Source organism: Dama dama, chromosome 12 (genome assembly GCF_033118175.1).
Source record: "Dama dama isolate Ldn47 chromosome 12, ASM3311817v1, whole genome shotgun sequence".
In the NCBI taxonomy this organism is placed as follows: domain Eukaryota; kingdom Metazoa; phylum Chordata; class Mammalia; order Artiodactyla; family Cervidae; genus Dama; species Dama dama.
In genome coordinates this window covers 336,549-350,431 of record NC_083692.1, presented here as the reverse complement: position 1 = coordinate 350,431, position 13,883 = coordinate 336,549, and the positions used below count along the sequence as shown (strand labels likewise).

General features: G+C 44.3%; 1 protein-coding gene across 1 annotated transcript in view; it reads right to left on the bottom strand.

The window, feature by feature from the left end:
* The window catches only part of LOC133065907 (histone-lysine N-methyltransferase PRDM9-like), a 389,343-nt gene extending 377,829 nt beyond the window's left edge, over positions 1 to 11,514 (bottom strand). The window contains exons 1-9 of the mRNA XM_061156384.1: positions 11,439 to 11,514; positions 10,905 to 11,021; positions 10,497 to 10,604; positions 6,295 to 6,344; positions 4,338 to 4,494; positions 3,407 to 3,508; positions 2,922 to 3,193; positions 2,267 to 2,334; positions 1,003 to 1,196 (exon numbers count right to left, since the gene is read on the bottom strand). Of these exons, the coding sequence (XP_061012367.1) occupies positions 1,003 to 1,196; positions 2,267 to 2,334; positions 2,922 to 3,193; positions 3,407 to 3,508; positions 4,338 to 4,494; positions 6,295 to 6,344; positions 10,497 to 10,604; positions 10,905 to 11,021; positions 11,439 to 11,514 (1,144 nt within the window). The remainder of the gene's footprint in view (positions 1 to 1,002; positions 1,197 to 2,266; positions 2,335 to 2,921; positions 3,194 to 3,406; positions 3,509 to 4,337; positions 4,495 to 6,294; positions 6,345 to 10,496; positions 10,605 to 10,904; positions 11,022 to 11,438) is intronic.
* Between the last annotated feature and the right edge of the window lie 2,369 nt (positions 11,515 to 13,883).

Below are 13,883 nucleotides of genomic sequence, written 5' to 3'. Positions count from 1 at the left end.
TGGTACATATACACCATGGAATATTACTCAGCCATTAAAAAGAATTCATCTGAATCAGTTCAGATGAGATGGATGAAACTGGAGCCCATTATACGGAGTGAAGTAAGCCAGAAAGATAAAGAACATTACAGCATAGTAACACATATATATGGAATTTAGAGAGATGGTAATGATAACCCTATAACTATCTATGCAGAACAGAAAAAGAGACACAGATGTACAGAACAGAATTTTGGACTCTGTGGGAGAAGGCGAGGGTGGGATGTTTCGAGAGAACAGCATCGAAACATGTATATTATCTAGGGTGAAACAGATGACCAGCCCAGGTTGGATGCATGAGACAAGTGCTCGGGCCGGGTGCACTAGGAAGACCCAGAGGGAACGGGTAGAGAGTGAGGTAGGAGGAGGGATCGGGATGGGGAATACATGTAAATCCATGGCTAATTCAAGTCAATGTATGATAAAAACCACTACAATATTGTAAACTAATTAGCCTCCAACTAATATAAGTAAATGAAATAAATAAATAAATAAATGAAAAAAAAATACTGCTGACTAAGGAATTCCATTTACTTTCTTTAAATTGGCAGATGTCAATCATAAATTTCCTAGTGTGACTCTTTAAATATCTGTGTCCTATAAATATTTTAAAATAAAATGTCTTTATTTTAGTGAAAAAAAAAAAAAAAAAAAAGAAGTGGGAGGGAATAAGGAAGAAAGAGGTAAAGGGCAGAGAGCTAGTAGGTGCTAGAAAACTTGCTTTTTGCTTCTAAGCCTTTCAGCAGAAGGTGATGTTACATATTTTTTTGCATGAAATATTAAAAATTAGAACTAACATTTTTACTATAAAAATCTTTCCTAACAATCATATGAAAAGAATCAAATTCTGAGGCATTTTAACTGCAACTCAACTGACTTTGGACTGGATTGTACTCTGCTCCGAAATCGGACCACGGAGGCTCCCAGGATGGGGTGGGGTGCTGGAAGAGGGCTGACACTCACCTCTCCCAGCTGCAAGCTCACGCTTCCCCCGGCTGTTCCGCTTGTTGCCAAGGTCCTGACCATACTCGTCCCCGTACCAGACCAGCAGCTCAGAGCCTGGCCTGATCACCTGGCAGGTTCGGTAGAAGATCTGCCCGTGATACTGGAAGGCCACCAGGTTCTGCTCCTGGTCATCCCGGGCACAGTTCACATACCTGGGGTCGAGGCCAGGAACGGGAAAGAAACCTCAGGTGATGAGTGTCCTCCACTCTCCGACCATGCCCAGCTCCTTGCCTTCCACCTCTGAGGCCGCCCCTCATGTGGACCTTCTGTTCACACCTTCAACCAGGCTATGTGAATTCCCATGCTTTTCTCTCCTTACCTAATTAGCCATTTTCCAGATCCTAGTTCCAGACTCATCTCCACCTGGACTGTCCGTGAGGCTGGTGACCTCCAGCTCCTCTAAACTCTGAATTAAGTTCTCTTCCATGCACAGGACTTGGTGCTCATTGGCTAACACGCAGCCCACAGAACTCACCCCAGCTTGCCTTTTCTCCCGAGGCTTTCTCCCATCTCCCCACGTGTATCCAGGGCCCTATTCGCTTGCCCACCCCCTCCCACGGAAACTTGGAGAGAGCTCTGATATAGCTTGAGACACAGAACAGTAATACTGTGTTCACTGTCTGCCTGCCCTGATGAAAGGAGAGGCCCTCAGAGAATGGCCCTGCTCAGGGCCATGCTGCCCCTCATTCCTTCTGAGGCCTCAGGGCCCACTTGTCACTGGAACCAGGCCTGAGGAGGTTGTTGCCCACATAGAGTCAAGGTCTCCTGTGTTAGGTTATCCTGGCGCTGTGCAGTTACTCAAAGATAGAAAAGATAAGGTTACTGTTCCTAAAATCAATTGGCTAATGTCTGTCTGCAGTATGTTCTCCAAAAGGACATTGGTTGTGTGATCTGCTTCAGTAACGAAGTGCACTGTCTAAACCGAAACATAAAGTGCGTGGTAAGTGTCCATTAAGTGAGTTAAAGTGTCCCTGGTGAATCTAGACTCCTCAAGTTGTTTTCAAGTCCACCAGTATTGTTCAGCATATAGACTTGTATCTTGACGGCACATGCCATATTTTCATTTCCTTCTTTCTAGTGTCTTTTGAAATGAAAGAGCATGATATGGAGGGAAAAGAGGAAGGAAGATGTGAAAGCTGTTGAGGGAGCCGGGTTGAGAAGGAAAGGCGCGTGGGATGGAGGGAGTCTCAATGTCTACACACTGCAGACTCACTGCACTCACCTCATCCAGTTGGCCCAAGACGTGTCCTTTCCATCCACATACTCGTAGCATTTCCTTCCTTTGGTGATCTGAGTGTCAGAGAAAGAGTTACAAGCTTTCCTCTTTCTTTTCTTTTTTTTGGTAGGAAGCAATAGAAGAGCTATTTCCCTTTGTAGTCATTGGTGCTTTTCAGCCTGCATGGATTAAACTGCCAGTCGGACCACACGGTAAGCCCCTTACTCATCATTCCAAGTCTGAGTCTCTTGGTTCATTGAAGGCAAGGGCTCCACAAGGGAGGAGTTACTTCTGTGTGTCTCTACACTGTGGTCCCACCTCTCCTCTGACCTTTAGATAGAGGTCCTGAGTGTCTCTACACTGTGGTCCCACCTCTCCTCTGACCTTTAGATAGAGGTCCTGAGTGTCTCTACACTGTGGTCCCACCTCTCCTCTGACCTTTAGATAGAGGTCCTGAGTGTCTGTACACTGTGTTCCCACCTCTCCTCTGACCTTTAGATGGAAGTCCTGTGTTCACGCCTGGGGCACACAGTACACAGGGCTGACTGTGTCATTGCCGACCGTGTTATCACCATCTGCATCCTCATATGTAGACATGAAGTACCCCCCAACACGTACAAGTGATTAGAGCCCAGAGAACAGGGAAACGGGTGCTTCTCACCAGCCAGGTGTATCCACTCTTGGCGGCCTCTTCATCGTCTGTGATCTGGCCCTCATAGGGGCCAAAGTGCAGGCCCAGCGGCAGATCGGACGCCTCGTTCCACACTCCAAGCCCAGCGTCAGGGATGCCCGACAGTCTGATGCTTAACCCAGGGGGCAGCATGAGGGCTGAGCGGTTGGCATGCCCCTTTTCCACTGCACAGTCCTTTACAAAGGTTGGGGGCCCATGGGCAGCACAGCTGTCGATGAAGAAGTTCTGACACTCCTCACAATCTGGAGGTGAGAACAGGGGTGAGAAGAGGTATAGTGATGTTGCTGGTCGTAAAGCCCTTCAGAAAGAATTGGGACACTCATGGCATTTGGCTTCGATCCTGCACCCCAAGTCATAGAGGAAGGGGATGGCCAGGGGACCAAATGGTGAGGTGAGATTAGTGGACCAAGGCCTCGTAGCCCCTTCTCCGTGAGGAGGCCAGCGGGGTCACTCACAGAGGTAGTCATCATCCTGGGGCTCGCTGACCTCTTGGTACACGTGGCCCTTTCTTTCTCGTAGACTGTACCTCCTCACTCCAGTCTCCTTTCCTCTGAGTTCTAAGATGGAGAACAGAAGCTAAGCAAGGCTGGTGGGGTCTGGGGAGTTAGTCCCTGTTTTATCAGAAAGTGTGAGTTCTCCTACCTGTCCATCTATACACTTTGTTAAAACTTTCTTACATGTATTTTTCAAACTTTTACTTTTGTAATTTTATGTTTTCATGTCACATTATTTATTTCTTGGCCACACTGCATGGCTTGTGGTATCTTAGTTCCCTGACCAGGAATGGAACCCACACCTCCTGCAGTGGAAGTGTGGAGCCTTAACCACTTTATCCCCAGGAAGTCTTTTCTCTATATTTTGTTTCTTCTCCCTTTAACTACTGGTTCAGGAGACTGAGGCTCCACTGACCACAGATGCCCAGTTCAGTGATAGCTTCCTGCACTTCCCATTAGTAGGTTTAACTTCCCAACCTTCTTACTTAGGAAATAGTTCACTGACACATCTACTCAGAAAATATATGTTAAGTGCACATGATATGTAAGGCACTGAGCAGAGGTCTGGGCATAAACACTAACAAAGCATGGTTCCCATTATCACAGCTGGATTTATTGAACTACTTGTAGGTGTCAGACCTTTGCATTTAATGTAAGGCTTTCAAGCACTGTATGAGTTATGTATCCTTATCCTCACTTTACAGATAGCAATCAGGACCTCAGAAAATGTATAAGATTTTCCCAAGGCCCCAGTGCTAACTTCGTGTCTCAGATCAGTCCAGCTTAAACCCCGCCTACCCAAAGTCCATGCCACAAACCTAGGCCATACTTATTAATTTTTCTACAGGGATTAGCGGAACTAATTAGAGGAACTCCCCAAATTTTCTCTTACCGACTTTTTGTCTGGGGTGCTGTACAGGGGTCCTTGTTTTTCTGTGATGGGGCACTGGTTTCTGAGCCTGCTTGGAGCCACTTGTCTTTAGCGATTTTGCTGCTCCCGGCAATTCCTTCAAACTAGATTCCTTACTTAATGGTGCCGTGGACATTCTCTTCCATGTGAGTAAAAGACAACATGCAGTTCTTTAGTTCTTTAGGACTTTATGAAGTGTTTTGACATGCATGACTTTAGTTAATACTTTAACAATTCTTAGAAATACCTGATTTGGGGGGGGGGGTGCGGTGGTTGGTCTGAACATTGGAGTGTAACAAAAGGACCTACATGGATAGTGAATCAAAACTAGAATTCATATCTTAAGGTTCTTCCCCTGCAACTTTCAGCATAAAAGTGAGAGCAAGGCAGGGATAATAGCTGGAGGTCAGGGAAAGAAGAGGGTAAGGGCTGGTAGAGAGATCCAGGGGGTTTATATTAATTAGTAGCCCTTTGATGGACTAGGAAGTATGGAAAATTACAGAGGGGACAAAACACATCTGGAAAATAAGGTGACAAAGCAGTGAGATTAAGAAGAGAAAAAACGATTGGCAGAAACACATTTAGACAATAAAGAAAATGAGATGAAACTTGCAGGTTGCCATGTCCTAGAGACAATGTTTGGAATTAAAGTAGCTGGTCTCATCAGTTCTCCTTGAACAAGGCTGTATGACTAGCTGGTTCTACTCAGTTTCCTGATCCATTAATTTTGGTATACAGGCTAATTCTTAATATTATAGTGGACATGAAATTTAATAACCTTCAACAAATTGTTGTGTGAACTACTTAATACAGTAAGAACGTGTGCGTACATCCCTGGTATCAATTTATTCCCTAAACTGCATCTATATTTGAAGTCTAGCTCACAGATACTATCTTCAGCATTCTTTGACCTTTCTACTTCTAGATGAATGCTTAACTGTGGAGTCACTCATTCGCCAAACATTTAGGGGGCCCTGAGCTGGTCCTGGACTTCTGAGAATGAATGGGTGTGGGCTAGGATCTCAAAGCTCACAACACAGGGGCAGGCTAAACAAATGATTCCAAACAGGAGAATTGCCTGATTAGAGCTCAGAGGAAGGAGTTGTTACTCCCTCCTACAGGAATGAGCATTTGAAATGATGCTCGGATGATGAGTTTCTACTCAAAAGTGGGTAATCTATGTGAAGTCTTTCTGTTATTTTCTTATTTGTTGCTTTTCAGTCATAAACCTGAGGCTTCTCAGGGTTGCGAGTTGCTTCCTCTTATTGGAGTGGGAGGCTCTGAGGTAGGGATCCCGTCTCCTTCTTCATCTTGGACTGTCCACTCTACAAACTGCCCAGCATGTCCTTAGCTTCTTCATCTTAGGCTGTCCACTCTACAAACTGCCCAGCATGTCCTTAAGTTTCCCTTAGTCAGATGTCTTAGCATATCCCTCCCTAGCACAGCACAAAAGAACTGAGGTTGAAAACATCTCTCAGATGAATGACATAAAGATGTATGAATAAGCTTCATAGAACTATGGAAGGTTTAATCAGTTTGTAAGGGGTTTAGAGAACATGCATTGGTTTAGATTGCACTACCAGTGATACTGTGATCTCAGGCATATAATCAAATGTTTTTTACCTCATTTTTTTGATTTATAATGGTGATAGCTATATACCTACTTATAGGTACTGTAGGATTGATTTAAGGTTTAAGTAAGTTTATTCACATAAAATGCTTAAAGTCTGAAATATTATGAAAATAATGTAACAACAGAACCGCCGACTACTGTTGTTGTTCTTACTGACTGTAAAGATGGTGATGATATCAGACAGTGTGCTAAAGATCCAGGGCAGGAAGGCAGCCGTCTGCAGGATCTCTGTGTTTTCTCCTATTCTCACCTGTGACTGGATACATGAGAAGGATATTTTGGGAACAGGATTTGGGAAATACTCACCTTCTGGTGTTTACTGTGCTCCACTCTGAAGGCCATCAAAGAAGGTTTACCTAAAAAATGATGAGAATCAGTGTTTTCATTGGTAAATGTTTCCAAACTGGGTATTCTAATTAAGGACACATAATTCTAAGCCAGAGAGTGACAAAGACAATGATTACCAAAGGAGGAATGGAAGATGATTTCTGTATCATCATCTCCCATGGTTCCACTGGGAGCATTACATAATTATCTTAAAAATAAAAAAAAAAAAAAACTGAAACTTCATCTGTACCTCAATTGATGTTCATAAAGTATCTAATAAATTTCCTAGTCTTTCATGACAAAAGTACTCAACACTGTAGAAATAGGAGGAAGTGACTGCAATATAATAAAGGTCATATATTGAAAGTCTACCTCTAACATCATAGTCATCAGTGAAAAAGATCAAGAAAAAAAGGAAAGGATGCCCATTATCAACATTTCTGTTCACCATAATATTAGAACTCCAAGCCATGGCTTTAGGTTAGAAATGGAAACAAAAGGCTTCCATTTGGCAAGAAGGAAGAAAAATTATGTCTGGTCCCAGGGCCATGGTTTTATGTGCAAAAAGATCTTTAAATCCACACAGACAAAGATCCTGCACAGAAAGTTGCACTGTACAAAATCAACATTCAAATATTTTTCCATGCATGAAGAATGACCATTGCACAAAGGAAAATAGGAAAACAATCCTATTTATTTTTTATTTTTTTAAAGCTATAGTCAAGAGCTAAATGAAAAAAAAATATTTATTTTTATTTATTGGTTTGTGCCAGGTCTTTGTTGCAGCATGTGGGATCTAGTTCCCTGACTAGGGACTGAACCCAAGTTCTCTGCATTGGGAGTGTGGAGTCTTACCCACTGGACAAATAATCTTATTTATAATAGCATTGAAAAGAATGAAGTAATTAGGAATCAACTTAAGGAGATGAAAGACTTATGTGTTGAAAACTACAACTATTGCTGAAAGGAATCCGACATAAATAAATAGATAGGTGTCTCATGTTTATGGATTTGGAAGCTTAATATTATTAAGCTGTTCATACTACCCAAAGCAATTTAAAGGTTCAATGCTATTCATATTAAAATCCCAATGGAAGCTTTTTCAGATATAGGAAATCCATCCAACAGTTAACATGGAATCTCAGAGCACCCCAAATAGGCAAAGCAATCTTAGAAAGAACAGCAAAGCTGGAGGCCTCTGATTTCAGAACATACTACAAAGGTACAGGAACCAAAAGAGTGTAGATTTGGCAATAAATGTATGCTTAGTCGCTCAGTCTTCTTGACTTTTTGTGACCTTTTGGACTGTAGCCCACCAGGCTCCTCTGTCCAGGGGATTTCTCAGGCAAGAACACTGGACAGGGTTGCCATTTCCTTCTCCAGGGGATCTCCTTAACCCATGGAGTGAACCCGCATCTCCTGTGTCTCCTGCACTGAAGGCAGATTCTTCACCTGCTGAGCCACTGAGGAGGCTGGCTGGCATAAAGACCGATATGTCAATCAATGGAACAGTATAGACAGCCAGAAATAAACTCTTGGATACATGGTCTAATGATCTTCATCTAGGGTGTCAAGATAATGGGGAAAGTTTAATCCCTGTAATGAATGGTGCTGGGGAAACAAAATAACCATGTGCAAAATAATGAACATCTCACATCTTGAAGAAAAATCAACTCAGAATGGATGAAAGACCTAAATGCAAGACTTGATAAGACTATAGAAGACAACAAGGGTGAAGCTTCAGGACGTTGAATCAGCAATGATTTCTTAGATATGGTACCAAGTGCACAAGTATTAGTAACAAAGTGAAAATAGACAAACGAGATTAATCTTAAAACCTCTGTGCAGCAAATGACACAGTGAACAGAGTTGAAAAGGCCACCTATAGGATGGTAGAAAATATTTGTAAAATATGCATCTGATAAGGGGTTACTAAGCATACACCAGTGTGAAGGCTACCTACAAGCCAGGAAGAGACCCTGATTGACCATGATGGCACCTTGATATCAAATTTCCATGCTCCAGCATTGTAAGAAAACAAATTTCTGTGGTTTAAGGGATGCAGTCTGCTTTTTTTATGGCAGTCTGAGCTGAATAACAGTGAGAGAAGGAATTGAATAGACATTTCTCCAGAGAAAATACACAAATGGCCAACAAACATATGAAAAGATGCTCAATATTATTAATCAATAGGGAAATACAAGCTGAAACCTTCTGTGTGAGTAATGTGTATAAGAAGACAATAGCAAGTTTGGTAAGGATATGGAGAAATTGGAACCCTTATACACTATTGTTGGCAATGTAAAATGTTGCAAGCTTTCTAGAAAACAGTATGGAGTTTCCACAGAAAATTAGAACCACTGTATGATCTAGCAATCCAACTCAAGAGTGTATTTCCATAAAGAATTGAAAGCAAGATATTGACTAAATAGTGGGCACATGTATGGTCACTGCTGCATTATTCCCAATGGGCAAGATGTGTAAGCAATCTAAATGTTCATTGGTGGATTAAAGATAAATATTTTATATAAGAAATATGTTACAGATATTATATCCACATGCACACAACGGAATGTTTGAAAGCCTTAAAAACGAATTCTGTCATATGCTCCGTCATGGAAGGGCCTTGATGATATTATACTAAGTGAAATGAACCAATCAAAAAAGACAAATATTGCCTGATTCCACTTCCATGAGGTATCTAAATTAATCAAATCCATGGAAACAGAAAATATAATCGTGGTTGCCAAGGGCTGTGAGGAGGAAGGATTGGAGAATTGTCACTCAGTGGGTTAGGGCTTCAGTCACGCAAGATGTAACATTTCTACAGATTTGCTGTAGAGCCATGTGTATCTATATATCCCCGGTGGCTCAGCGGTTAAAAAACCCACCTGAAATGCAGGAGATGCAACAGATGCAGGCCCAATCCCTGGGTTGGGAAGATCACCTGGAGCAGGAGATGGCAACCCACTCCAGGATTCTTGCCTAGAGAATCCCACGGACAGAGGAGCCTGGTGGGCTACAGTCTATGGGTACGCAGAGTCAGACATGACTGAGCGATTAGCACTATGGCCACTAACACTACCGTGCACATAGTTAGCAACAGTGTGCCATACACTCAGAAATTGGTAAAAAGGTAAATAAAGACGTGCAGGTGTATGGTGAACCGAGGCGTATGTATTCCCTTTGAAGAATCTCTCCTTATGTCAAAACCTTTGCAGACAACCAAAGGTTTGGTTTTCATGTTCCTTTCCCTAGTTTTAATAACCTAAGGGAACAGAGGGACTTCCCTGGTGCACAGTGGATGAGAATCTGCCTGCCAATGCAGAGGACACAGGTTTGATGGCTGGTCCAGGAAGATTCCACTTTCTTCGGGGCAGCTAAGTCTGTGTGTCACAAACTACAGAGCCTGCACATGCTCTGCAACAAGAAGACACACACCGCAACCAGAGAAAGCCCATGGACAGCAATGAAGACCCAGTGCAGCCAAAACTAAATAAATAATTTTTAAAAATCTGGGAGAACAGAAATCCATAGATGGAGAATCATAGAACTATCTAAATTGTTTTCTCCAGTCTAGGCAGATTAACTCTTCTAAACTCTTTGAGCAGCAGAAGAGGAAGTGAGCTGCTCACTTCTATTTTATAATAATTTGACTTCATTTTATTTACCTGATGCCATCTCTGGTCAGTAAAATGTCGGAAAGATCATGGAGAATAAATCGTTCTCTCCAACCCTTTCCCAGAACCAAAATATAGAATTAGTTTAACCTTAGGGTAAGAAGATCATGGGTTTTGTTTCATATACATACATAAATAATGTATCTTGACATAATATGTTAATCATTTCCTCTTCGAAGAGATTTAATCCAATAACCAATGAGATTAGTATTAAATCTGTTTGGTGAATTTATTTCTAAGGTTTCTTTAACTGCCTTTCACTAAGAATGGTTAGCAAAAATAATTCTTTGTAAAAAGAATGATAAATTTTAACCATAAAACTTTTGAGAATTACACTGGAAAACCTATACATTCATCTTCATTCAGGCTAATGTCAATATTCAGCCACAACCACTTGGAATGCTGAAAATTATGTTTTCCCTACTACTGGCTGAGATGTAGTTGAGACCTAAGCCCAGGCTGGTTTCAGGAAGACACCTCCAAATCCTCCTGGCCTCTCACCTCGCTTCCTTGGTGTCCATTCTTCATCAGAATCCTCAGTGTCATCTACCTGGGGTTTGATGACCTGCCTGCGGTGATGCATGAAATCCGGTCGAGTGGCTCTGAAACCTGGAAAGAAGCAAAACATTTGTTCTAAGAAGGAGAAACAAAGCATAGAAGCAATGGGAAGTGTCACAAAGTCAGGGAATCAGTAGGATGGGCTGGGGGAATCTAGAATAAGGCAAGAGGTGAGCTCTGCACTGCAGGGTCAACCTCCCTTTGGTACAAAACTGTAAACATTTCCTTAGTCTCCACACAAAAGGGAACTGTGAGCAGATGAAGCCACCTAAGAGCGGGCCCAGTGAACACTGAGGGTGAAGACCTGTTTGATGTTTCCCAGGCTCACAGGCACCCAGCACTTCCTGTTACCTATAGCAATCAGTGCTTCGTAGTTTCTTTTCACATTCCTATATCGGATTTTTTCCCATTCTCCCATCTCTTCCCATTCTTCCTTGGAGAAGTATACGGAGATGTCTTTGAAAGCATGTTTGGCCTAAGGAAAATAAACAGATTTCATCAGTGATTTACTAATCTAAGTCAGACCTTAGAGCTGAGCCTTCTCCTCCACCTTTTGTGCAGGGAGTAGCCTGAAGCTACTGGATGGTCTGTGTGAGACAGGGATGAAGACTTTCCTTCCGGACTGTGTCCTGCTTACCTGAACAAACGCTGAGCATTTTCCTAACTCTCCCTGGACACAGAGCAATTGACGAAGCTAGTGTCCCGTTTTGTCGCACTCCACCCCCCCCCCCCCCCCCATCTCAGACAGGATCAGGCATTCCCATCCTGTGTATGGTCACAGAGACGTTCACTCAGCTGCCCAGGCAAGCAGTCTGTGGTGCTTCAGGGACCAGCGCCGTGTCCTTCCTATAGAGCTGGCTTAGAGCCCAGGTTTGCTGCCTCCACCTCTCATCGTGGGCTTCCACTTTGTTCTCCCGGCATCTCCCTCAGTGCTCTCCTCTGGAGACCTGTTCGGCCTCATGGCCATTGGAGTGCTCAAGGCCAAGGTGCCTGTGGAAGAAGAAGCCCAGACCAGTGTCCAGAGCCTGGTCTGTCTGCCTTGGGTGGAGTGTCCAGGGCAGGAAGGTGAGGGGAAAGTCGGGGTGAGGGTATTGGTGGGATGGACGGATCCTGACTAGATATGACAGATCAGCCTAATGTGAACTAGATTTGGTTTCTTTGGTTCCCCTACAATTCAGCCCCTCTGAGGGAAGGCACTGGGAGGGATGTGTCTGGGGTGACGGAGGGATTCTTGAGGAGACCTGGAAACCCCTAACTGCTGGACTGGGGTCAGGCTGAAATCAGGGCTCTGTTCCAGTGCAGCAGAAGGAATGTTTCTCCAAGAAGGGTTTTGAGGATCTCCTCCTGGGGACTCAGAAAAATCTGGGCATAACATAGGTTCTACGTCTAAGGGACAAGTCGCTCGGCTTGAGGAGATCTGGGTCCCACGGGCTGAAGTAACTGGGGTCCTCAGACAGTGGGGACTGGGGATCTTTTGGCTGATGTAGAATGCGCAGGGTGAGAAATCTTGGGATCTGTGAGGCTGAGGAAATCGGGAGTTTCTTTTTAAGGGACTTTAGGTCTCTGACAGGCTGGACAGTTAGGGTCTTGAGGAGGATGAGTTTTAAGGGCTCCCAGGCGGAGGGATTCAGGGTCTGCGAGGGTGAGGAAATTTGGTCTCTCTGCGGGCAGTATTTTTAGGGTGCCTCAGGCTGAGGGGAACTGGGCTTAATCTAGGTATTTGAGGGTCGCAGCACTAGGGGATTCGCAGTTTCTGTGGGTGGAAGGGACTTGTAATCCCTGAGGCTGACGAGACGCAAGCCCCCTTCAGATTAGGACTCAGGTTACTGAAAGTTGACAGGATTTCGGGCCTCCCACCCTGGAATTTGAAGCCATCAGGCTAAGGGTTTACGAGGGCTGCGCAGGACGCGTTCCCGTCAGCCTCCCCGCTGTCCTGCCGCGCTGCCCACCCTGTCCCCAGGAGAGCTAGAGGTTCAGCGACGTCCAGTCCTTCGGCGCTGAGGTGAAGTGAAGGGCCAGCAGCCTGCCTGTACCCTGTCAGGCACAAGCGACCAATCGGCGTTGTGACTGAGGCAGTCTGGCCAATAGGTGCCCGGAGGGTGGGGAGCGTGATGGAGGCCCCGCCCCACCGCTCGGGGATTGGCTGCTCTGTGGGCGTGTCTGTCAAGCCTCCAGCGCGCAGGCCCATCTTGGCTGGTTTCTTAGTTTTCAGGCATGGGTTCTTAGGCCTGGATCCTCAAGTGGGCGGGTTGTCCTCAGGCTGAATGTTTCTTTTCAGTGCCCTCAACTGGTATATCGGCTCCACCAGACTGTAACCGTGCTCCTGGAGTGTTCCTAGGCCTCCCTGTGCCCTACCTTATCAAATCCAGTTTTGGCAAGAACTCTTATGTGGTGAGTACTGCATTATTCAAGGGAAACGGTGTAATTAACTGCATTCTGATGAGACACAAGAGAAACACCATGTGGTCAAAGATTTAAACACAACGCGCGGAATAAGGATGTTAGAAAAACTTGGAGGATTTTTAACCTGAAAGTGGAAGTGGCACTGATGAGCCATCTGTGTATTTAATGTACCTTCAGAAATGAGGTATAAGTAAAACCTCAAAGCCTTGCAAGTGTTTTCTGTAAGCCGAGGCATCGATCTGGAGGACTGTGGATCCACTGAGCTGAGTTTGCCTGACACCTACTGGCTTCACAAGATAAAATAGGGACACTGTTTCTGGCCCTTAGGTAGCTTTGCTCACAGAAAAATAATGTGATTTCCATGTATTGGAAGCAAAGCGACTGACTGTAGAATTAGTATCAAGTGGTGGTTGGGAGTCTGGATGGAGAAATGTTACCAGAAAAGTGAGTTTACCTCTTGGTGGGTGTAGAACCAGAAGGTACAACCCAGCCAAAGCTCATGGAAAGGAAAAGTGTATTACTTGCAGAACCATGGAGAACACCATGGAGCTTTCCAGAGCAGGGTCTTTGTAAACCACAGAGTTGGGTAAGCTTTAATCTATGTGTACAGGCATGTTCTGGCTTCTGTGGTGACTCAGATGGTAAACAGTCTCTGCATAGCAGAAGACCTGGGTTCAACCCCTAAGTGAGGAAGATTCTAAGAGGAGGGTGGGGCAGACCACTCCAGTATTCTTGCCTGGAGAATCCCATGGACAGAGGAGGCTGGTGGTCCATGGGTTTGCAAAGAGTCAGACATGAGTGAGTGACGAACACTTTAACTCTACAGGCATGTTCATTAAGGGTCTTGGCCTGTGGGAGACTCCAAGCTTCAGTTGATTAAAGTCTTGAGAGTCAGAACCAGTCACCATCAGCGAGCCTTACATTCCA